This window comes from Ailuropoda melanoleuca, chromosome 14 (genome assembly GCF_002007445.2).
Source record: "Ailuropoda melanoleuca isolate Jingjing chromosome 14, ASM200744v2, whole genome shotgun sequence".
NCBI lineage: Eukaryota > Metazoa > Chordata > Mammalia > Carnivora > Ursidae > Ailuropoda > Ailuropoda melanoleuca.
The window spans coordinates 93,863,974-93,889,217 of NC_048231.1; the positions used below are offsets into that span (position 1 = coordinate 93,863,974).

The 25,244-nt window shown below is 39.4% G+C and overlaps 1 protein-coding gene across 1 annotated transcript; it reads left to right on the top strand.

Annotated features, from left to right (window-relative positions):
* Window positions 1–20,698, top strand: SERPINB10 (serpin family B member 10). Its single transcript, XM_002926359.4, has 8 exons — window positions 1–125; window positions 3,570–3,746; window positions 5,780–5,845; window positions 6,262–6,399; window positions 8,520–8,637; window positions 15,104–15,246; window positions 18,222–18,377; window positions 19,776–20,698. The coding sequence occupies exons 2-8, from the start codon at window positions 3,579–3,581 to the stop codon at window positions 20,178–20,180; spliced, it is 1,194 nt and encodes a 397-aa protein (XP_002926405.1). The 5' UTR covers window positions 1–125; window positions 3,570–3,578; the 3' UTR covers window positions 20,181–20,698.
* Window positions 20,699–25,244: the final 4,546 nt, after the last annotated feature.

The window sequence follows — 25,244 nt, forward strand, 5'->3', positions numbered from 1 at the left end:
GGCTAAGAAAAGGGAGGTGCTAGAATTTTTAAAGATGATTTCTACAGTTAAAAGTTACTTAACTCAGTCACGATCTCTTATTAAAGGAACCAGTTGCCAATTCTGCTCCAACAGAAGAAAACAAGGTATTGTAAATGTTTCTTTGTCTAAAAATGTTTATTTATGTTTTCCTTCTTTATTGAAGCGTCTAGCTGAGTAACAAAAGATCAAGAGCACCCGAAAACAGAAAGAGTAGGTGAAGCTTCATCCCCACCTCCTCAAGAGCTGTGCAAGTCAGACAGACTTAACCCCTCGCTGGTTCAAAGTTTGTATGGGAAAGAGGGCAAAGGGGGAGAGAGAACATTTATTTAAAAGGAGCTAGAAAATGGTTTTACCAGGAATTGGGAAGCTGTGAATGGAATCTCCTCCAGTCACATTTCTAGATTGGCCTCCTCTGTATCTGTCAACAAAGGCAAAGAGAAATAGAGTATTCTCAGAATAACTGAGTCCAACCCCTTCTAACCCTTCAGAAGAGCGGGCTTGGCAATATGAATTTGATCCCCATTATCAATGTGTGAAATTAATGGTTTGGCTCTCTTTCCCTGTCCTCAGCCAACATCCCTTCCTGGGCACCACTCCATAGGCTGTTAGCTTTCGTCTCTTCCATTGAGTAGCCTAAGCCCCAACTTTCCACTGTGTGCTTATTGTAAAACATCCCCAACTATTGCTTCCCTCAGAAAATGGCTTTGGGTAAGTATAGAATTTCTGAGGGGAGATGTCATCCTCTGGTTGGCACAGCTCTGAGAAGTAGGCACTATCATTAGTATCACCGGGAAGTCATGGAGTCTTGCGTATCCTTTTATGGAAAACGGGGTGAAGATCCTTCCCACTTCCTCCTCCTCCATACCGTCTTCCCTCCTTTCTTCGTCCTCCTGTTCACCTTCTTTCCTCACCCAGTCCCTCCCTTTTACCATTAAAATCTTGAAGACAATGAGATGCAATGACAAAGGTGATTGTATTCAGAGTCCAGAGAATGGGATTGCAGTGATAACTTTGCTCTTAGATTGCTGTGCACATTGGGCAGAACATTTAAACTCTCTGGGCCTTAGTTTTTTAGTAGATAAAACAAGGCAATTGGACTAGAGGGGACTCCAAAGTTCTTCGGGGCTATGTGTATCTATTATGCAACATTTTGATGAATGGCACTATCCTTTCATTATTTTCATAGTTCTCCAGCTTTTCCCCTAAACCCTTGAGAGGTTGAAATTTTACATATTTTGCATATATATTTGTATGTATTGTGTGTGTGTGTGTGTGTGTGTATACTGACACATCTGAAAACTGCAGAGAACAATTAGTTTATATTGAAAATGGCATAGTAGGTTTCTGATCTAGACATTTATAATCTTCTTTGAAAAAATCATTGTCTAACCCTTGTATGGATGAATTATTCCTATAAAACATCATCCTAAAATTCTGCATCCTTCAGGAAGCACTTTTCACTCGGGTTAGATTTTACCAATGGCTTAGCACTTCTATAAATTTTTTGTTAAAAAAATGGCAGGAATTATTCTTCTGTGTTCTGGACGATACCTCATATATTAATGATGATATTAACAAGAGAATTAATGAAGCTGAAGATAACTGGATATTAACTTTCCACAAGTAATTAGCTCTTTCATTAGATAAAATTATTGTTTTCAGGAATTTGTTACAAGTAATTAAACTCTAGAATAACCATAAACCGTAGGTAGAAAGATAAAAAATCTCAGGCCCTAAGATATTACTTTCTCCTCCCTTCATGCTAAGTATGGTTTGAGGAGCCAAGCATTTTCCATATGAATGTAATTCATGAATTCTAAAGAGATAAACTTAACATGTAGGCAGTAAACAAAGCATCATTTGAATGAATATAGCTGTAAAGAGATTAAGGAGGTTATTTCCAAGCTGGCACTGAATCTATCAAGAAAAAGTACGTCCTGGCAAGTTTCGAACATTTTGTTGAGGGTGTAGACTTACTACAAAGCTAGAGTTGTTTTTTTTTTCCTTAGTCGAGTAATACCAGCCTAGGATTATCATCACCCTCAGCAATAGGCAGAAGCTGCAACTGAAGCAGGACTTAGAGGGGAAATTCTTTGACTAAGTGTAAGCCTATGGTGAGGAGGGATTTCAACAGGATCACTGCTAATCCAATTCATGCTGAAACCCAAACTTGGCCTACACAGGCCTCTCCCTTGATTCAACTATTTGACTGGAGAGAACTCCTGACCTTTCTAAAGTTCTAAGGGCCAGGTGATGTCAGTATAAGATGACGTTCTATACAACATTGGCACTAATGGGAAATTCTAGGTCTAGGAAGTTGATTTATTTTTAATCATTTAACCAGTTTGAGAGATTTTTTGGCTATAAAACGACATCAGATTGAAGTAGTTATTTCTTTGATAGAACCCAAGTCTTAAAGGACTGAAAATGTCTGGTGACTAGAGGTGAAATTTAGAGGTTGAATATAATTTTTTTAAATGAGAAAAGCTGAGTTCTTTTGATCAAGAAGACCAGTTTCAGAGAGTCCCAAGTTGAGTGAGAATAAGGGCAAAGAGCCTTGACTTCTCTACTTCTCTATGAGCATTTCCCACCAAACTATGTATGGTTTCAAGTTTAGGTGGATAAAAAATGGCGGCTGGAGCCTAAACAATGAACACTGTAAAGAAATAATAGACAAGTATTTATAAGATCCATTTTGTGTAAAGTCCTGAGCGAGGTGTTGTTGGAGGTACAGAAAATTTTACTCTCCAGGAACTTACCTGGGAGTTGGAAAGATAAAGAGATGTGAAGACAGAACTAGCAGTGGGATAAATGTCAATAAGGGGCAAAAATGATGTTGTGGGACACAACTCCTCTGTGCACAAGAGATCGGGAAAAGCTTCTAAAGAAAAGGAGAAACTGGAACAGAATTGGATTTCAATACAGTAAAGGAGGATCAAAGCATTCCAGGAACAAAGAATATCATAGCTAAAGGCATGAATAAATAAATAAGTTTAAGAAGTATAAAAATATGGGTGATAGATAAGTGAGAAAAAGAACAAGGTTTCTTGAAAAAATGTCTAGAGACTTCTCATCTACTGTGTAAAGTCAGCAGTCACGTGGTGCCTTGAGATGCAGCACAGGGTGCTGAGACCTGGTTTCTACTGCCATTTTTATTGTGGTTTTCTCAACAAGTTGCTCCCGACTGACCAGCACCCAACTGTTACTCTGCCGCGCCTTAGCACTAAAATTTGAGCAATTCCCTCAAACTCTCCAGACTTCGGTTTTCTAATATATAAACTAAGAATGTTGGTGTGGGATTTGCCTACAGTCCATTCAACTTACGAGTAGGTACACGTGTAAAGATGAATGGAAATATGTGCATAGAAAACGATGGACATGTATACGTTCTATATACGATATAAAATATAATTAGATAATACATATTTTTGTCATTTCAAGAAGGGGTGATTAAAGAAGATAGTTGCATCAGCCAAAAGTAGAATACAAAAGTAAAATAAGTGGAAAGGATTATTAACAATTCTCCATCTCTTCTTTATTTTTCCTAGGTTTTCCCAATGGACTCTCTAGTCAAATCAATCAACCAATTCGCCGTGGACTTGAGCAAAAAGCTGGCTGAATTGGCTGAGGGCAAAAATATTTTCTTTTCTCCCTGGGGCATCTCGACCTCGTTGGCCATGGTGTATTTGGGCACTGGAGGTACCACGGCAGCCCAGATGGCCCAGGTGAGTGGGAGAGGTCGAACACCCTCTGTGGCCTTTAAATAGAGTGCTTGCTTTAATTGTTACTGTCATTTGCTTCCTGAAGTTCATATAGCTTACATTTTACAGCCATATCCTTCAAAACAGAAGATACGCTTAAACATTTTTTTTAGGCCGTAAAAGGACATCTGAGAAAGAGAATCAACTGGAAAATTGCTGCTTAAATAACCCCATAAGAGCCCATGTTCCCTAGCAAGTTCAAATGGAGAGACAATAAGGTTATTGGGTTTGGTTCAGCACCAGAAACAATTTTATATTGATTATTAATGTATTTCAAGAAGTAATGGCTCATACTTTTATTTTTAATTCCAGTGAAGTTAACATATGGCGCTACCTTAGTTTCAGGTGTACAATATGGTGATTGAACAGTTCTGTACTTTACTCAGTGCTCATCATGACAAGTGAGCTCTTAATCCCCTTCATCTATTGCCCCCATCCCTGCACCTACCTGCCCTCAGGTAACCCTCTCTTTGTTCTCTGCGGTCAAGAGTCTGGTGTTTTTCTTTGTCTCTTTTTTCTTCGTTCATTTGTTTTGTTTCTTAAATTCCACACATGAGTGATAGCATATCGTTTTTGAATGGCTCATACTTTAAATAATAGAATTAGTCATCATCTTTCCAACCTCAGAAGGATTTTCCTGAAGACACAAATAGAAAAATCAAGCGAATCCAGTTCTTCGTGATTTGTTTTGTTGTTTCTGTGTTCAATCCCTGGTTGTCTGAATGAATGTAAAGAACCCATTGAGAGCATTAAAATAACAAAACAATAGTATTGTATAAGCAATGATGGATTTGCTGTAAGCATTTTCAAAGCACTGTGCATGTGTGTGCACACACACGTGTAGCCATAGACAGCAAAATTATAATTTAAAAAGCCATGTGTATATGTGTGCATGTGTGCAAACATATAACTATATGTGTGTGTGTGTGTGTTTTAAAATAGAAATAGAAAAGAGCCCTAAATCATGCAATAGTCAAAAGGCCAAGTGATAGAATTTCCACTCAAGGTGGTGCCCTCTGGGCCAAATACAGAAAACAGCGCAGCCAGCAATTCTGAATGAAATAGGCAGAACTTATCTTCTGCCAGCTTGGGCCACCCTTATTCTTTTAGTTCACAAGATATTGTGTAGTTTAAAACAACAACAAAATACTGGTTCACCCCTAATTAATAATTGGTTAATTATTATAAGGTTTAACTGTTAATGCGATAGACAATCTTAGATGGATTCCAACTTGGGTCCATTTCATATAAATATATTGCTGTGTGTTTCTTGCCCTTGCTTTATTTAAATGCTATTTATATATTAATAGCAACACTTTGCAATTGAGACTGAGTCACTCATGTACCCCTATCGTCACTGGGTGTCAGTTAGCGCAAGCTTGGTAAACTAGACTTTATTTCTCATTGTGAGCTGGGTCCAGGCTGTGGGAGATGGAGTTATCACCTTGTTTTCTACTGCAGTACAATTCAGGGGAAGCAAGCATATCCACATCTTTCTTGTTAACTTCTAAATGAAATGCTGGGGTGGACACAAAGAATGCGTCTATAACTGTCAAGTGGGGTAGACAGTGAGATCTGAAACACTTCACTAGAATCAACAACTAAAATCCCTGAATTTTCTGGGTAATGGGAGCAGTAGTGGCTTATGCTTAAATCGTCTAAATGCTCTCAGTCGAACACCTAGTTTTCAAAACAACTGTAGATAAAAAAATAAAACATGGGATACCTCTAAGGATCTTCCCAACATCATCTTAAATGTCCTATAAAGAGTATAAGAATAAAGAGACTAGCTACTTAAACAGGAGTTTAAAAGATTTGTTTAAAGGCTGCTGTTGACTTATTCCATCCAACCAATTAACACATCATTTAAGTGAAATCGGAGCCCCCCGGTAGTTAATTATATGTTCTGTAGTGATGGGAACGACTGACATGTATTTGCTGATGAGAATTTCAGATGGTTAGTGTGTTCACATATTGCCTTTTTATTGAAATGACAGGTGCTTCAGTTTAGCAGAGACCAGGACATCAAATCTTGTCCTGAAAGTGAGAAGAAAAGAAAGACGGTATGTCTTATTTTTAACGTGCATTTGATAATTAAGTAGACAACACTTGCAGCACATGAATTTTAGTGGCTGATTTAAGCAACCCTTGACAGGGAACTTCTCTTAGAAAAATATCATCAACTATAAAAAAATTTTCAAGATACAAAAATGTGTACGCTTTTTGGAAGGGTCGTATTCTTTCCCTTTATCTCTCTCCATCTTTTTCTTCCCCTTCAAAACTGCCCCACCTTCAAACTTTCTTGCCTTGACAAACTAAATGTGAAGAAAACGATGCCTTAACAACTTTTAAAATTCTTGCACTGCTAACATTAAAGAAAATATTTTTTTTCTCCACCATGCAATTGATTTCAGCTTTTGTTTGCATATAGCTAGTTCGCGTTCAATGTTTTATTTGATTATTTGACCTTTTCTTAAAGGAATTAGGTTTGGGCAAGGTGGAAGAAATACAGTCTCACTTCCAGACGCTTATCTCAGAGATCAGCAATCCCAGCAAGGCTTACATACTTAAAACTGCCAACAGGATATATGGAGAGAAGACCTACCCATTTCACGCTGTAAGTGCAAACATGTCGTTTTAAGCTGATGGGAAAGAAAGAGCCCTATGAGACCAATCAGTAAACTCTTTGTACGTTTCTCTAGAGACCCCAAGGACAATGTTCATGTCTGAAGTCAGCATTTCTGGTAAACAATCATTTAGGTCACCAATAAGTGTCTAGTTGTAAAGGAAACCAATAATGGGTCTCAAGCCAGACCTAGTGATCAGATCTTTACGCTCAGAATAAAGGGGTCCACCTCAGCCGGTGAACAGCTACAGAAGTGTGGTTTGCGTCGTCTCTGGGTTAGCCTTTGTTTCACGGGGAATGGAGCAGAAGACACAGAGTAACTCAGCAGCTTCGATCTGCAGGAGCGGAGGGCGGAGCTGGTCCTAGGAGCGTGGCTGGAGACCGTGGGCTCAAATGTACACAGTCATGGACAGCATGACTTTAGAGACTTTAGGAAAGACTCTTAACATGGAATACCATCACCTTCTCCCCTTCTCGGATGGTTGAGACCCCACAATGCAGACCATGCTTTTGTGCTCAATTCAGATTTAAGGGCTCCTCAGAGCAGTCCACCCTGAGCCAAGCCAAGCATTGACTTTCCCATTCGTCCATCACATCTCATCTCGTAAGAGAGCAGGAGGACCCAGGTGCCCTGAGGGCCAAGAGCAAGGAATCTGGATAGGGTGGAGGGGCAGCAGTAGAAAAGATAAAGCTGTCTTGTGATATTGAGCAATGCTGTCCCTGCCCTTAGCAAGTGAATTCGGGGAGCTCAGGACTTGGGTTGTGTAATGACTAAAGGCAGAGAAGCATCCAAATGAGGCCTGAAAGACATATCTATTGCTGGTAGTCTGGTGAGTTCCAGTTTGGTGCAGAAGTAGGAGGTATTTGAGTGGGGCGGGCACTTAGAGATGAGAAGGACACAGAGATAGAAAACGAGACATTTTTGGGGGCACCTGGGTGGCTCAGCAGTTAAGCGTCTGCCTTCGGCTCAGGGCGTGATCCCGGCGTTATGGGATCGAGCCCCACATCAGTCTCCTCTGCTATGAGCCTGCTCCTTCCTCTCCACTCCCCCTGCTTGTGTTCCCTCTCTCGCTGGCTGTCTCTATCTCTGTCGAATAAATAAATTAAAAAAATCTTAAAAAAAAAAAAAAAGAAAACGACATTTTAAAATGTCCACAAGCCCTGGATGTGCTTGGAGAGGTTGATCAGAACTTAGGAGTCAACACAGGGAATGGTGCCTTGTGAATCTTGAAGCCTTCCTTTTTGACCGGATTATAATTTCTATAGAATTTAGACTTCCTAATCTTTGAACCACTGCATGAGGCTGAATTAACTCAGCACTTTTTACTGCACACAATGCCTCCACCAGCTAATAAACTGACGGAGAGCGACAGCTGTCCGGAAGAACAAATGATGCTCCCATGGCAGGTGCCCTCGTAAGCCCACTTCTGATGACGGCCACCAGAAGGGATGTCGAAGGGCCAGAGGACGAGGCCAGCTTTCTTCCCTCAGACAGCCTGCTGAACCTTTGCTTAGCAATCCATTTTCACGGCAGCATACAGCTTTCCTCAGGGGCCCTCCACAGTCCTCAGGCACTTAGAGTCCACGGCAGGAGGTTGCCAGACCCACAGGCTTCACTTTGGTTCCAGCTCTGTGGCAGAAAGCCAAGCGCAACTGCCAATACATCTTAGTCACTGGAGTCAGTCCCAGGATTCCTAGACTTCTCTCTGTTTGCATTCCAGCCCCATTTCACAGGCATGAATAAACATAGGAAAAGGTAGGAGTGTTTGGGTGGCTCAGTCCATTAAGCATCCGAGTCTTGGTCTTGGGGTTGTGAGTTCAAGCCCCACGTTGGGCTCCATGCTGGGTGTAGAGACTACTTAAAAAAAATAGGGAGGGTATGGGAGCCCCAGGACTGTGGGAGTCAGGCCTTCCTCCCTACCTGGACCTCTGCACGGCTAGTCTGTGCCCAGCTAACTTTAAATAGGGGAGTGTTTTGTCTTTGACCAACATGGGAGTATGGAAAGACAGAAGAGAACAACAGAGTGGGGGTTTGCAACTGTCCATTGACAGACTTGATTTCTCAGTTTTGGACAAACTCTACAAAAGGAGATTTTACCTATATCTTCCAGAAATATTTAGAAGACATGAAAACATACTTTGGTGCAGAACCACAGTCTGTGAACTTTGTGGAAGCTTCTGGACAAATCCGAAAGGAGATCAACTCTTGGGTTGAAAGTCAGACTGAAGGTAAGCTTTCACCAAGCTGCTTGGGAAAGTACCTTTTCCAAGCATTGTTGTATTTTTGAATTTGCTTTGTGTGTAAGTACGTGTATTTCTTTTTTTTTTTTTTTTTTTTAAAAAAAAAAAAAAAAAAAAAAAAAAAAAAAANATGTAAAGTTTGATGCTTCATTAGTTGCGTATAACACCCAGTGCACCATGCAATACGTGCCCTCCTTACTACCCATCACCAGTCTATCCCATTCCCCCACCCCCTCCCCTCTGAAGTCTTCAGTTTGTTTCTCATAGTCCATAGTCTCTCATGTTTCATTCCCCCTTCTGATTACCCCCCTTTTCTTTATCCCTTTCTTCCCCTACCGATCATCCTAGTTCTTATGTTCCATAGATGAGAGAAATCATATGATAATTGTCTTTCTCTGCTTGACTTATTTCACTTAGCATTATCTCCTCCAGTGCCGTCCATGTTGCAGCAAATGTTGAGAATTCGTTCTTTCTGATAGCTGAGTAATATTCCATTGTATATATGGACCACAGCTTCTTAATCCAGTCATCTGTTGAAGGGCATCTCGGCTCCTTCCATGATTTGGCTATTGTGGACAATGCAGCTATGAACATTGGGGTGCATATGGCCCTTCTCTTTACTACGTCTGTATCTTTGGGGTAAACACCCAGTAGTGCAATGGCTGGGTCATAGGGTAGTTCAATTTTTAACTTTTTAAGGGACCTCCACACTGTTTTCCAGAGTGGCTGTACCAACTTGCATTCCCACCAACAATGTAGGAGGGATCCCCTTTCTCCACATCCTCTCCAACAATTGTTGTTTCTTGCCTTGTCTATCTTTGCCACTAACTGGCGTAAGGTGGTATCTTAGTGTGGTTTTGATTTGAATTTCCCTGATGGCTAATGATTTTGAACATTTTCTTAACGAGAATTATAGACACATTCTAAATATGCGGAACATTTCTTTCTATTCATGCCCATGATTTCCAGATCCATAGCTTTTCCAGTAAGTCTTATCTAAAACGTATAAGTAAGATACCCACTTTACTAAGTGGACAAGAAAATTCTTATATCCCAATAATTCCAAAGAGGAGCCTGAGGGCAAAAAGCAGGAAAATGCAAAGGGGAAAGTCGAAACACTACTCCATTTGTGATTTCTAAAGAAAAATAGCCAGTAATTAATAACGAAATTGTGACATTAAATGTGTTATATAATCTCCAGTAATTTTCAAAATGAGGTCACGTAGTATACAGGGCGCTAAGCTGCTGTGCAGAGAGAGACCTGGAATACAGTGGCTTAATGATAAGGTAGAAGTTTATTTTTCTTTCACATAATAGTCAAAAGGCAGATAAGCATTCCGTTGCTGAGGCGATCCAGAGACCCAGACTGGTGGGTCAGCTCTGCCACCCTCAAAACATGGCTTTCGTGTTTAAGTCTAGATGATTCTTGCATTTGTCATTTGAAAGTCACCAGGAAATGGGGAAAAGAAAGCCTCTTTGCGTTTAAGGAGATGACCTGAAAGTTTCACACATCAGTTGCACCCATATCCCAAACTCAGCTACTTGGCGCGCTTCAGGCTCCGGGGACCCACCTGTCCTGATATGCTTGGGACTTTCCTGGATTTAGCCCCTGAAGACCTCTCAGTCCCAGGCAAACCAGGATAGTTGGTCACCGAGACTTGCTGTAATAAAGATCGATAAGATGTAGTTTTTAGTCACACACCTAAAAGTTGAACGTTCTATTTCTTTTTTCATTTCAATTTTTTATTTAAATTCCAATTAACATACAGTGTAATATTAGTTTCGGGTTAAAATTCAGTGATTCGACAGTTCCATAGGACACCCAGTGCTCATCACAAGTGCCCTCCTTAATCTGAATCACGGGTTTAACCCACCTCTCCTCTGGTGATCCACAGTTTGCTCTCTAGTTAAGAGTCTGTTTCTTGGTTTGTCTTTCTCTTTTTTTCCCCTATGATCATTTGTTTTGTTCTTAAATTCCACATGAGTGAAATCATATGCTATTTGTCGTTCTCTGACTGACTTATTGCACTTAGCATTATACTCTCTAGTTCCACCCCCATCACTGTAAATGGCAAGGTTTCATTCTTTTTTTATGACTGAATAATATTTCATTATGTATATAGACCACATCTTCTTTATCCCTTTACCAGTCAATGGACGCTCGGGCTGTTGCCATAACTTGGCTATTGTTGATGGTGCCACTGTAAACATCAGGGTGCATGTGTTGCTTTGAATTAGTATTTTTGTACCCTTGGGTAAATACCAAGTAGTACAATTGCTGAGTGATACAGTAGTTCTATTTTTAACTTTCTGAGGAACCTCCATACTGTTCTCCAGAGTGGCTGCTCCAGTTTGCATTCCCGGCAGTGCAAGAGGGCTCCCCTTTCTCCACATCCTGGACCACACCTGTTGCTTCTTGTGTGTTGATTTTAGCCATTCTGACAGCTGTGAGGTCAGATCTCATCGTAGTTTTGATTTGCATTTCCCCGATGATCAGTGATATTGAGCTTCTTTTCATGCGTCTGTTAACCATCTGGATGTTCTTTAGAAAAATGTCAATTCATGCCTTCTGCCCATTTCTTACCTGGATTATTCATTTTGGGGATGTTGAGTTTTGTAGGTTTTTAAATTTCTTTTGGATACTAACCCTTTATCAGATAGGTCATTTGCAAATATCTTCTCCCATCCATAGGCTGCCTTTTAGTTCTGGGATCGTTTCCTTTGCTGTGCAGAAGCTTTTTATTTTGATGAAGTCCCAATAGTTTGTTTCTGCCTCCCTCTTTGCTCACACAGCACTTGGTGTGAAAGTTTACTTTGACACGCACTGCACTGTTATTGAAGTTAACTGCTGAAGCCTCCCTGACCAGACTCAAGGGTCCAAGTGCAATGGCGCTGCCTGATGCGAGTTTCAGCTCTGAATCACTAGCACACAGCAGGCCTGCTAATTGTCCTTGTTCAGAACGTTAATGCTTATTGAAACGCCCCGAGGAAGTTGGCAGCCCTGAATTCTCAGTTCCTTTTTCATTAACTAATGACTCAAAAGCCATGGTGAAGCAAGACTGATCATTTTACTTAACTTATGCCTGATTTGGATTCATTCAAAAGCAAGCCTGTTTTTAGAATTACAGATCAGCTAGCATTTACTGAGCACTCATACTGTTTCAGTTGGCAGGAGGACAAAATGGGATTGCACAGGCAAAAGCGTGTTGTAATACACAACACAAATTCAACATGGCAGACGTGGCTGTAAGAATAGTCTGGGGCTGAACTAAATCTAAGGTCTCAAATTCCTAGCCCAGTGCCCGTTATGTTGTCTGGAAGAGAGAAGGGGGAGCCCTACAGATAAGAAGGCTAAGAGCAGTTAATCTGCCATCTTTACACGTGAAGCAAAGCTTTTCAGAGCCCAGAGGAGAGCCATGGTCTGGTGCTGCGGAAGCTCGCTTCTTCGGGTCCTTGCCCTGTCTCTCCAGCACAGACCGCCACCCTCAAAGAACATGACCAGACCCGACTAGGTCTAGGTCACACAGCTGCCAGGGAGATCTTCCTGTGTTGACTGAAATGTGCCATAAGTCTGCCCTGCCCAGCGTGCTAGGGTCACCTGCTCCATCCACATGTGACTATAGATGAGTTGAAATGTGGCGAATGTGACTGAGGAACTGAATTTTTAACTTTACTTCATTTGAAGTAATTTAAATTTAAGGAGCCATGTGTGTCTAGTGGCTACCATATTTGACAGCACAGAAGTTTTGCTTTTGAGGAAGAACTGAATTAATCATCTTAAATTATGGAGGAAAGAGTAGACTTCAGATTACAGTTGCTATAGGGTCAAGATATAGGATAGACATGCTTTGAAAAATCCTCTGTTGTCACACTACTCGTAAAATGAGAGTTCCTCCAAAATAAGCTAACCCAGGGCATGGTCAGAATCTTTTATTATGCCTCTATTCCCCGCATCCCATGACCTCATTGCTCCAGCTGGTAAGGCTGGCTCTATTTCTTAGAAGTGGAATCTTCCAAAGAGGAAGAAAGCCGTCATCTTTCTGTATTTTCTCTTTACATATTGAACACAAATATTGGCTATTTGAAGGCTATTCAACAGCAAATAAGGTCAGGAATTAACCAGATATTCAGAAACTTTGTCAAGGCAGAGTTCTGCACCTCCTCAAGAAAAAGTTACCAGAAACTCTTCGGCATGATTACGTTCCATCTGAATCACCTGAAAGAAGCTTCTTTCCTTAAGCTTTCAAGTAGACCTTCTTTCAAGTAGTCATATGGACTACTGGCACATACACAGCATTCAGAGTCAAGGGCTCAGTGATAGTGTCAGTTATATGTTGCAAATTTTTTTCTGGTTTGCCTTCTTTATAGCCTATAAGCCACTTAAAAATGGGTGTTGGCGAAGGTTATTGTCTACATGTTTGTAATCTCAAAATCTCTCATGTGCTTGGCACACTGGGCACCCTAATGTCACATTAATAACTCTGTGCTCTGCAGGACTTTACCTGGAACATCTTCAAAGAGTATCGTTCCCATGACCTCAAACTACAGAGGGTGTGTGCAATGAACCAGCCAGTAGATGGCACTTCAGCTCTAAAGAGTAGGGCAAAATCAAGGCCAAATTTGGTTCTGTGTGTTGCTTTTTTTTTTTTCTTCAAGATTTTATTTATTTATTGGATACAGAGAGACACAACGAGAGAGGGAACACCAGCAGAGGGAGTGGGAGAGGGGGAATTATATATATATATATATATATATATATATAATTAATATATAAGCAGAAAGAGAATTAGATAGATATGGAAATATTGACAAATGTGTGTATAATATATGTATTTTCTAGCTTTCTCTGCTGAGCAATGACACCCCAGTAATAATGAGCATAGCTCATGAGCATAGCTATATCCACATCTTGATATCTAAAACCATCCTTCAAACAACAACAACAACGACAACAAAACCCCAAAAAATGTAATCAGGGCTCCTGGAAGAAATGTTAATTCTAGGGCTGGGACATGGAAAGCACCAGATAAACCTAGGACATATTGTGGTACCAGAATGTAAGGGAATGCTCAAAATATTTGACAACATGTCAAAAGGACATAGGAGCCAACACGAGGTTTCCAATAACCAAATCTGGGACAATTTGAGCAACAAAAAAAATAATGATAGTAATAAATTATAATCCATAGGGTAGTCTATACTGATATAAATTATCAAATACCTAAATAAAAGAAGGAGATGGGAAATTCCTTCTTCATAGTAGAATTCTAGTTGACAAATGTAGAAGGAATGGTGGAAATTGAAAATAACCATTTGGCAAACACCACAGTCATCATTGTTTTAGACAAGACCACCAATGAATGCTAAAATTGGTGGGCAAATTTTGGTGAGAAACACGAACTTTATGTGGTCACAAAGTAGCTTCTCACATGATACTTATGAATTACAAAGGGAAAAACTCCTAGTTTTATAGTGAGAAACCTGTGGAAATCAAACCATCAAAGTTAACATCACCCATAATGGGAAAGAGGAACATAATTTATTTCCTGGTATGATTCATTGGGAGGCACAGAACATTGCTTCTGTGGTTGCATTGGTGGCCTAGGGCTGCCATGACAGATTACCACAAGCTGGATGGTGTCAAACAATAGAAATGTATTCTCCCATAGTTCCAGAGACTTCAAGTCTGAAATCAGGGTGCGAGCAGGGCCATGCTTCCTCTAAATGCTCCAGGAAAGCCATTTTCCATGCCTCTGTCCTAGTTTCTGGTGGCTGCCGGCAATCCTTGACATTTCTTGACTTACGGATGCTTCAGTCTCTGCCTCTGTTAGCACCTGATCTTCTTCTTTAGGTCTGTCCTATGTCTGTGTTTTCACATAGTCTTGTCCTCTCTGCGTGTCTATGTCCAAATGTTCCTCCTCTTGTGAGGACATCAGTTATTAGATTAGCGCTACCCTAATCCAGGATGACTTCATCTTAACTTAATTAGATCTGCAGAGACCTTATTTCCAAATAAGAGCACGTTCACAGGGACTGGTAGTTAGGACCTAACATATCTTTCCGGGGGACACAATTGAGGAAACATCAGACAAATCTGAACTGCGAATTGAGGGACACGCTACCAAACTTCTTCAAAAGTGTCAAAGTCATGGAAGACAAAGAAGGAATGAGGAACTACCTCAGATTCAAAGGCACTAAGATGAAATGACACCTAAATACAACTTGAGATCTTGGATTGAATTCTGGTCCAGAAGAAGGACTTTACTGGAACAGTAGGTGAAATTTAAATAGGACCTGTTAGTAATATTCTATTAATGCTAAGTTCCTGGTTTGGATCATTGATGGAAATAAGGTATTATCACTTAACACTATTTCATAATTATCATTTTTATAGGTGTGGCATATTTCCAGGATGTACCTATACCATTTGTAATCTGTCCTTTTGTTCTCATAGGAAAAATCCAGAATCTCCTACCTGATGATGCTGTGGATTCTGCAACCAGAATGGTTCTGGTGAATGCCCTTTACTTTAAAGGAATCTGGGAACATCAGTTCTTCGTCCAAAACACCACAGAAAAGCCTTTCAGAATAAACAAGGTAGAAAGCTTTTAATAATCAGCATGGTTTTTTACATGGCATTGTAAAGGAGAGTCTATTTGAAATTCACTCTTCTTTCTGAATATATGTTCCTGGAAAGTCTGGCTATAACCAGGCCAGGCATGGCTGAGTTAAAAGCCAAGCCCATCCCACCTGGGAATCCCTCTTTCATTGTTTCTTCCCTGAAAATAGACTACTCACATATTTTTATCACTTAGTCCTTGCTACGACTGTGGTAGAGTAGATAAGCTAGTTATTATATTTATTTCCCAGATGGCAAAGTGACAGGAGCCATGCCTAAGTTAGAAATCTACAGAACTGTAACCCCCAACTCTTCACTATTAGTTCTGTTCTTATTCTCCTAGACCAGCTCTCTTCTACCAAACTCTCACCCTTCCATAAGTAAAAGAAATACACATTTAAAATCTCACCTTTTTCATTGTTTTCTCTTTGTGTTAGGACACAACACACTAATTTTTGTGATAGGAACCCACTGCAGCAAGAAAGGAGGCTAAATAAGGTGACAGATCCCCTAGAATCCAAGGGCTGGAATGTGGCTGGACCTTGGAACTTGAGTGGAAACAAGGATTCAAATGTGGTCAAGATTCAGTCTCTATCTTTTCAACTCTGTTTCTCCCAGCATTCTTCCCTCAGTCTAAAGTCTAATTTTCTCTTCTTCCCAGTCCACAGTGGCAGAACATGGCTACTCACAACACTGCCTCTGTTTTAGAGACCAGTCTAATAGATTTCATTTTTAATTCCTAGGAAAGGAATTGATTAGCCAACATTTGTTAAAGCTGTTTAGCCCTGGGGTGGGTCTTCTCACACAAACAGTGCTGCCAAGGACTTACTAGAGTAATCACGTGGGGGTGTGCAATAGGCGGGTCTCAAACAATCGGTGGGATAAAGATGGGGAGGGGACCGAACATATAATCAAATAGGCTAATCAGAAATGAGCCGGAAAGCTACCTGGCTTAGTATATCCACAAGGAATTTTCAGTTGCAAGTGATAAAAAGCATTCCAAAATAGCTCCAGTAAAATGAGGATTGTATTAGCATTAGTTATGTAACTAAGAGGAACTGAGGTGTCCAGGGAATCTCAAGACATAATCTCAGTTCTCTCTCTCTCCCCCATTTCCCACTCCCCCTGGTTGTTGCCTTCATTCTCTGATACTGAAGATACGGTTTCTCTATATGACCAGGGTATACAGTTGCCCCATTGTCAGCCTTAGAGCTTCATAATCCTAGTAGATAAAGAGTCTTTGCTGCCAGCTCTGACAGAATGTTCTCAAAGGAGGACTCTGTTTTGTGCCATTCGTGTGTTCATCCCTGAAAAATCACTGTATCATGAAGTGTCCTGAATGAACAGCCCTAGTCATATGACCACTACATTAGCAGACGGGTGGGACTTTGTGATTAACAGTTCCCTGTAGATTGGATAAATAACAAATGTCTACAACATCTGAATTGCAGGGTTTTGTTTTTTATTACCATTGGATTTACTATAAATAGACTTTTTTAAAGAGCATTTTTAGATTTGCAGAAAAATTGAGAGGAAAGTAGAGTTCCCATATACCCCCACACACATAATTTCCCTTATTATTAACAGTTTGTGTTAGTATGGTGCATTTGTTACAGTTAATGAGCCAATATTGGTACATTTTTATTAATTGAAGTCTATAGTTCACATTAGGGTTCACTTTTGGTCTTGAATAGTTCTATGGCTTTTGACTAATGCATAATGTCATGTATCTGCCATTACGGTATCATTTGGAATAGTTTAATTGCCCTAAAAATGTCCTGTACTCCACCCATTCATCCTTCCTCCTAAATACCTGGCAACCTCTGATCTTTTTACTGTCTCTATTGTTTTGCTTTCTCTGGAGTGTCATGTAGTTGGAATTGTATAGTATGTAGCCTTTTCAGACTGGCTTTTTCCACTACACAATATAAATTTAAACATTCTCCCTGTCTTTCCCTGGCTTGATAGATCATTTCACTTTACTGTTGAATAATATTCCATTATCTGGACATACTGCAGTTTGTTTAGCCATTCACCTATTGAAGGGCATCTTGGTTGCTTCCACTTTTTGGCAATTATGAACAAAGCTGCTATAAATAATCTGTGTGCAAGATTTTGTGTGGACATAAGTTTTTAACTCCTTCTAGTAAATACTCAGGAGCACACTTGCTGGATCATACGGTAATACAATGTTTAGCTTTGTAAGAACTTGCCAACTGTCTCCCGAAGTGGCTTCTGCTTTGCATTCCCATTGGCAAGGAATGACAGTTTCTGTTGCTCCACATCCTTGCCAGCAGTTGATATTGTCAGCCATGCTAAAAGGTCTGTAGTACTATCTCATTGTTCTAATTTGCAATTCCCAAATGATGTATGTTTGAGCATCTTTTCATATGCTGTATGTCTTCCTTCGGTGAGGTATCTGTTCATATCTTTCCCTATTTTTAAAATTGGGTTCTTTTGTTATCGTTGAGTTTTTTAAAGTTCTTTATATATTTTGATACCAGTCCTTTATCAAATATGTGTTTTGTGAGTATTTCCTCCTGGCCTATTGTCTTTTTATTCTCTTAGTAAATTTCAGTGTTTATGATACTAAAATATTTTCTCAAATGTTTGCATGTGAAATACACCTTATTTAGTTTCTGAATCATTGACATTGGCATAGCTTGCATAAGATTAGGTACTTTTTAAAGTCTTCAGTAGGATCCAGCTTGCTATGATTTATAGAGGCTGCCACAATAGCGTTATAAAAAGAAACTTCCACATCACTTATTGATAATGTTATCCAGTAGAACCCCTATTTCAGAAAGCAAGGTCTGAATAACTTTATTCAGCTTTTTGCAGAGAATCACCAATTTTGCCAGTTTCCCAGACTACTGCAAACCAATGATGATAAAACAAAATTAAGGATTTGGTAAAACTCTTCCTCAGTGACTTTGCTACTTCCTTTCCATAGAGTACAAGCAAACCAGTGCTAATGATGTCCATGAAAGAAAAACTCCAAGTTTTTCACATCGAAAAGCCACAAGCCATGGGCCTTCAACTCTACTATGAGAGCCGTGCCCTCAGCCTGCTCATACTGCTGCCAGAAGATATTGAAGGGCTGGATCAGGTACCGTCTGTCTGCTGCGAAGGTGGTTCTGATGTTCACGCCTCTGGGGAGAAACATAAGACGTGGTCTTCCTGTTTGTTCTTTGATGCCTGTAGAGGGAGACAACCAACATACCTTGAGCCCCCAGGACTTTTCCTTCACAGTGTCATTTAAGTTTATTAAAACTCTGTTAAGTTGGGTATCACTATTCCTCAGAAAGTTTAAGTAATCTTGAGGCTCTCGCCCTGGGCAAATGAACAGTTTTTGGGGGAAATAGTCTGTGTCAGTACTCCTGTGGTTTATCAGCCAGATTTCTATGAAGCCTGTCATGACTTTGGGCAGACCATGTTTCTGAGCAATTTGTATATTTAAATTGAACGTTAGTTTCTCATGCAGTGGGTGGCCTGGCTTTCTTTGCACCGTGCATAACTTTTCATGTGTTCCAGATTCTCTATACTTCTAAGTTTCTACAGCCCTGCTAGAATGTAGAAGAGATTTCCAAACGGTATCATAAAATTTGTGAAACTGGAAAGAATGGTGAAAGTAAGACCAAGGGTGGACACTAAATCATTAGAGCCACACCCTTATAAGATAAGCTTTTCTTCCTGAGAGTGCAGGCTACTGAGCTGAATATGTTGTCAGATTGCTAATGTACATCATTTACAAGTAGGTAACTGACAGCAATACTTGGGTCTAGAAAACTCTCAAAGTAGCAAAAGCATGGAACCTGAAACAAACATTTTTTAAAAATCAAGCACAGTTTTTCACAAATATACTTATGCATATGGGTGTATATATCTATACATATTTATTATTTTAAAAATTTAAAATATAAAGAGGAGAAAAACACTCTCAAAAACTATACTAAAAAAAAACAGGCATTACTCTTAAGATTTGGAGATTTTCCTTTCTTTACTTTTCCTTCACTTCTTTTTTGGCATAGCTTATAGTTACTAATTTTATATTGCTGTGATTATACGGACATTTTATTTTATTTCAGATTTTGTTTTTGAAGAGCTGTCTCCCATGTTAATATAACAGATACTTTTTGGTGCCCTGGCACATAATTTACTCTCAAGTTTATGCTTTTGTGTAGACAGCACCCGAATGCATATTTATGTTGACTCATTTCCCTGTGTAGTTGATGTCTTGCAAGCTGGCATAGACGTACACCATTTTGAATCAAGGTCTAATTCTCCTGTATCCCGGCAACTACTCAGTGGCAAAACAAAGATTCTGTAGGTCAACAGTGTGAGGGATCTCATTACCCAAAGAATTTCCAAATGTGTGTGCTTTGTTACCTTGGGTAACAGGAGGGATGATAATTCAACTATGTAATATTTTGAGGTCTCACTCAACCACTAATTCTCACTCCACTTTGGAATTGCTGACTCTCTCCTCCTCGTTCTGCACCTGCAGCTGGAAAAGGCCGTCACCTATGAGAAGCTGAGTGAATGGACCAGCGCAGACATGATGGAATTGTATGAGGTACAGCTGCAGCTCCCCAAGTTCAGGCTGGAAGAGACTTACGATCTCAAGTCAACCCTAAGCAGTATGGGGATGAGCGATGCCTTTAACCAGAGCAGAGCTGATTTCTCAGGAATGTCCATGGAGAGAAACTTATTTCTGTCCAATGTTTTCCACAAGTCTTTTGTAGAAATAAATGAACAAGGTACAGAGGCTGCAGCTGGTGCTGGGAGTGAGGTGAGCCTTCGAACTAGACTCCCCTCCCTTGAATTTAATGCAGACCACCCGTTTCTCTTCTTCATCAGGCACAACAAAACCGACAACATTCTCTTTTACGGGAGATTCTGCTCCCCCTAAACCATGTATGTCTGTCAACAAACAAGACCATCTCTGGTGTGAAAAGTGCATCAAAAGATGGAAAAACACAATTATAATAAAAACCAGTTTGCAGCTTGTATCTTTTCCACATTTGAATGTTAGCAAATAAACCTTGAAATAATGCATTCTAGTGATTTTATCACACCTATGTAGTTAGAGAGATTGGCAAATTTTATTTTTACCACTTAACGTTTTGTCTTAATGTCTTTTATTTACATTTCAGAAGTACTATGTTATTCAATTGAATGCCTTACAATTTTTGAACTACTTGGTCACTGTATTATCATTGTCACTTATATTTCACATGCCTCATTGAGCAAAGAAAAATCTTTACAAAGGTGATATATAGATTCTTAGTTTGAACAAATGTATAAAGATAATGTTAGATGTTAGCACTGCAGAAAAGCTGTTAGAAGTATACAGAATTCCCTGGATTATCTTTGCAACTTTTCTGTGAATCTAAGACTATTCAAAAATAAACATTTTATTAAAAATAATTATTGTGTAATAGCATAGTCATACTAACATCCCTGCTTTAAAAAATATTATGGAGTAGAAGAAAACATTTCTTTTTTAAAAAAGATTTTATTTGTTTACTTGAGAGAGAGCGCATGTGAGTGGGGGAGGGACAAAGGGAGAGAGAGGAGCAGACTCCCCGCCAAGCAGGGAGCTCCAAGACTATGGACACTGGGCTCCATCACAAGACCCTGAGATTATGACCTGAGCCAAAGGTAGATGCTTAATTGCCTGAACCACCCAAGGGCACCTTGTTATTTAATTTCAGAGATTGATTATATACTCTAGGTCATTTTTTTGATGTTCATCTAATAAAAGGAAAGACTAGATCTGACACGAACAGTGTATAAATTAGTATAAGAAAATGTGTTTTCTGTATTAAATCTTGGCTCCGTGCTGTAGGATAAAAAAATGCCTTAGCTTCAAAGATAGGAAATTATAATATATATGACATTTTATCATATCTATGCCTTAGCTCCAAAGATAGAAATTGTAATATATGTAACATTTTATCATATCTCTATGAAACATTTTGCCTCCATCCACAATATCTCACACTAAGTAGCAGTGAAACAAATCCTTTGTGGCTGTGTTCTAGTAAATTATAAGTCCTTAAATATCATAAAGGAAGACCATTGTAACACTCTCAGGGACTGACAATCAGAGAGCATTAAACACAATATTTTTCAAACAAACAAGAAAGGAAAATGGATGATACTAGAAACTCCAGATGAGTAAGAATGAGATTAGTAGGAAAGTCTTGCAATCACTGTGCTATTTTTTGTATTTTTTTAAAACATGTTTGAGTCTTAGGAGAGTCTAGTTCACTAGCCTTGTAAGTCTTGATTTATTAGATTTATGGAAGTTCAAATGCTTGCAAAAGTGTGTTTGTGAACTTTGTAAGTTTGCCTTTAAAGGTGTTTAAAGCTTTTAAAAAATCTGAAAGTTTGTGTCATCAGTGCCTAAACATTTAAGAAAAAAATAATTTATTTGCTGTTTAAGCACTGTGCTTTAATGTTTGAGAAAAAAATTATTTTTACTTGATTGACAAATAATAAATTGCCTGCTAACTAAGGTATAACAGTAGGGAAAGTTGTTTCCTGCTTGTGAAATTACACTGTGGGAAGGAAAATCCCACAAACTTTCAACAGCATTGCCCTTACCGGCAGGGTGGCCGACTAGGAAAGGAAAAATGGGATTGATGAGTTTCTCATATGGGAGAGCGCATTAGAAAGATCATTGACAAGGTTTGCCTGATCTGTAGAACGTTTGGGGGCACATTTGCCCTCAGTACACAGGAAACTGAAGAAATGGGGAAGAAGGCAGTAGGAACATAAGAAAAAAAATGGTATTAAAAGAAAAAAGGAATGCATTCATAGTACACTCCTTAACTCAGCAATGAATACTATTTATCCATAATCAAGTTAACACTTAGGGCAAGTGAAATGGTGTGAGTGGTGTAAGAAGAGCGAATCCTCAGCCCCTAAATTAGAAAGGCAATAGATAATGTCTAAAATTGTTAGGTCAAAAATGGTAATACAGCCATATTATTTGGAAATATGGAGGCAGATATGAGGAGAAAGAGTGATTGCTTCTGGGGAGGTGGGAGGAGTGGATAGGAGCCCGTTGTCTTTTCAATTATCTCCTCACTCAAAAACTCATGATGTACAGATTTATTTTCTTCTAATCTATCTATAGATTATGCTCGCGTGGAACTTTATTCCTAATTTACACTTAATATCCCGGGCTCCCGTGGCAATATTGTTTTGTTCTGATATTTACATTAGTATCCTGCCACGGACCTGGTAGAGTTTGATCTGTCCTCTGTTGTTGGGCATTTGTTGATTTTCTCTGTGCACATGATATAAAAGATGAAGTGGTCATTATTCCGTATAATATTTTAATCCATTCCGTGAAATTCCTTGAAATGCAAGTTTTCATTCAGAAAGTATAAATGTTTTCATGGCAATTTCTTTTCTTCTTATTCCACCCATCCTTTTCTTTTCTCTCTTCCCTTCCCTCCCCTCCCTGCCCCTCCCCTCCCCTCCCTTCTCTTCTCTTTTCAACACAATTCTGGAAGTAACTGGCACCCAATTTACAGCATCGCTTATGAAAAATAAGAAGTCATGCCCATCTTATCAACATTGGAAACCGATAGTTTTTATACTTGCGAATTTTATGTTTTAAAATGATAATTTTAATGTGCTCTCCACCACTTCTTTCTTTTCTGGAGGCCATAGTGTAGCATAGTGATTAAAACAGGGAACTCCAGGGGCACCTGGGTGGCACAGCGATTAAGCGTCTGCCTTCAGCTCAGGGCGTGATCCCGGCGTTATGGGATCGTTATGGGATCGAGCCCCACATCAGGCTCCTCCGCTATGAGCCTGCTTCTTCCTCTCCCACTCCCCCTACTTGTGTTCCCTCTCTCGCTGGCTGTCTCTATCTCTGTCAAATAAATAAATAAAATCTTTAAAAAAAACAAACAAAACAAAAAAACAGGGAACTCCAGAGTCACACAGACCTGGTTTCCAATCCTCTGTCCGTTACTTGTAGCAGCGCAGCCTCGGGAACCAGAAACTTAAGGAGCTAAGGTTCAGTGTTTTGCTCAGGTATTTGCAGCACCCCCCTCACACAAAGTGGTCCAGATTAAATGAAGTCTTGCAGGAGAACTCCAGGCTGGGATCTAGCACATAGTATATACTCAAAAAATATTCATTATTTTTCTTTGAGGTTAACACTTTTTCATATAATGATTAGCCATTGCTTTTTATTTCCTTTTTTAACGGTTAATTTTTAAATGTGAGTATAGTTGACACTCTATTATATTGGTTTCAGGTGTACAATAGCCATTGCTTTTCTTTGTTGCAAACTTGCTAATGTCCTTTGCACATGTTTCTACTGGGGTCTGTTTTTTTAAATCAGCTTTTCTCTTGAGCTATTTAAGTGACATTTAAAGATTTTTTTTTCAAATATTTTTTTATTTTGCTTATTCATCTTTTAATATTATGGCACCTTTTTGGCATATGGAAATCAAATATGTTTGGTCAAATGTATTGAACTTCTGTGATGGTTTTCAGATGACTCACTGTGAATGTGTTAGAATGCTCTGGTAAAATGTTAGTTTTGTAAATATTTAGAAAAGATGTCAGAGCACAGGGGTACTGCTCCCCACAGAGCCCACCTATTTATCTACAGGATTTCTCTACTGCATTCACAGACTTTCGGACTAACTGGGCCTTGTAATTCACCTCTTGTTCTCATCCCGATTCCTCCTTACCTACCCTACTCTTCCTAGAGTAAGGGCTCTTGGGCAGTGGTCACAACACAGGGTATTGGTGTCAGGTTAATCATTAGTTAATTAATATTGGTTAATTATTATGATTATTAGTTAACTGTTATTATTAATTATTATTTTCTTTTTAAAAAGTCTAGTATTCCAAATGCGCTGACCTTTTCTGTGATGCTAAGTGGCTGATACTAGTAGAACACCTAGCAAGTTTTCTTTTTAAAAAATGCCGTTGATGCCTTTAGGCAAAGGTGTGTTTTATCTATGAATGTGAAATCAACTGCTTTTGAAGGATTGTGAAGTGATCATTTGAGAACATCCATTGGCCTGTTTTTCCATTGATGTATGATTTCATTACTAGAAAAAGACGTTAAAACTCTCACATACGGGTACTTAAAAAACTTACAAATATAATCTTCCTTAACTTCACAAAAATCTTCCGAAAAGAAAAAATTTGGTGGGTTTCTAACTGTTCAAATACTGAAAGTACATGCTGAAAAATCTGGGTTTGCAAAAGCCAATGCTTTTCAAGAGAATAGATTTTCAATATTTAGATCTCAACCAGAAATTTTTGTACAGTTAGCATGTGAATGAAAATCAAGTGTCAAGGTTTAGTCAGTAGAACCAGTGATAACGACTTCATTCTATTTTAATCAACCCATTTCCTTGCAAGCATTTCCTTGTGACAGAGATCAATCCAGGTCTAGAAATAAACTGAGCCTAAAAACAGGTCTTTAAATTACTGTATTTCAAAGCTTTAAATTAAGGTTAAAACAAACATATTCAATCACGTTGATCTCATTAAGTTTGAAATTATTGAGTGCAAAAAATGTGTATTTCTAATAAATTTTTTCTTATACTTTGAAATTTTTATGTTTTCATAGCGTTTATCATGTATTAGCACATCTACATCTGAATATTGATACCGGAGATCATGCTCAAAAGCTGTCTTGATGGGTGTCCTACCCAAACAGTTTGGAAGCCACTGGCTTTAAGAACCTTGAACCTCCGCTCTTGCTTTTCCACTTCCGAAGTGAAGTCCCAGTTTTGAAACTGCTCTTACAAATACACACGAAAGACGAATACTGCGCCTTCCAGCCCGGGAAAACAAACCAATTCCCGATGGGGAGGCATTCGGCCGACACCCTCAAAGGTTGGGGCCCCGGCCTCCCCCGCGAAGCCACGTGCGCTCAGGCCGGGGCAGGACGACAGCGGGGGAGGCTCGGGCTCCTCCCGCGGAC

What these genes read in the sequence shown, in the direction of transcription:
- SERPINB10 (XM_002926359.4), top strand. Translation starts at nt 3,579, where the DNA reads ATGGACTCTCTAGTCAAATCAATCAACCAATTCGCCGTGGACTTGAGC. An exon ending in CGGCAGCCCAGATGGCCCAG is followed by an intron (nt 3,747 to 5,779) that starts GTGAGTGGGAGA and finishes TTGAAATGACAG; the next exon opens with GTGCTTCAGTTTAGCAGAGA. An exon ending in GGTTGAAAGTCAGACTGAAG is followed by an intron (nt 8,638 to 15,103) that starts GTAAGCTTTCAC and finishes TTGTTCTCATAG; the next exon opens with GAAAAATCCAGAATCTCCTA.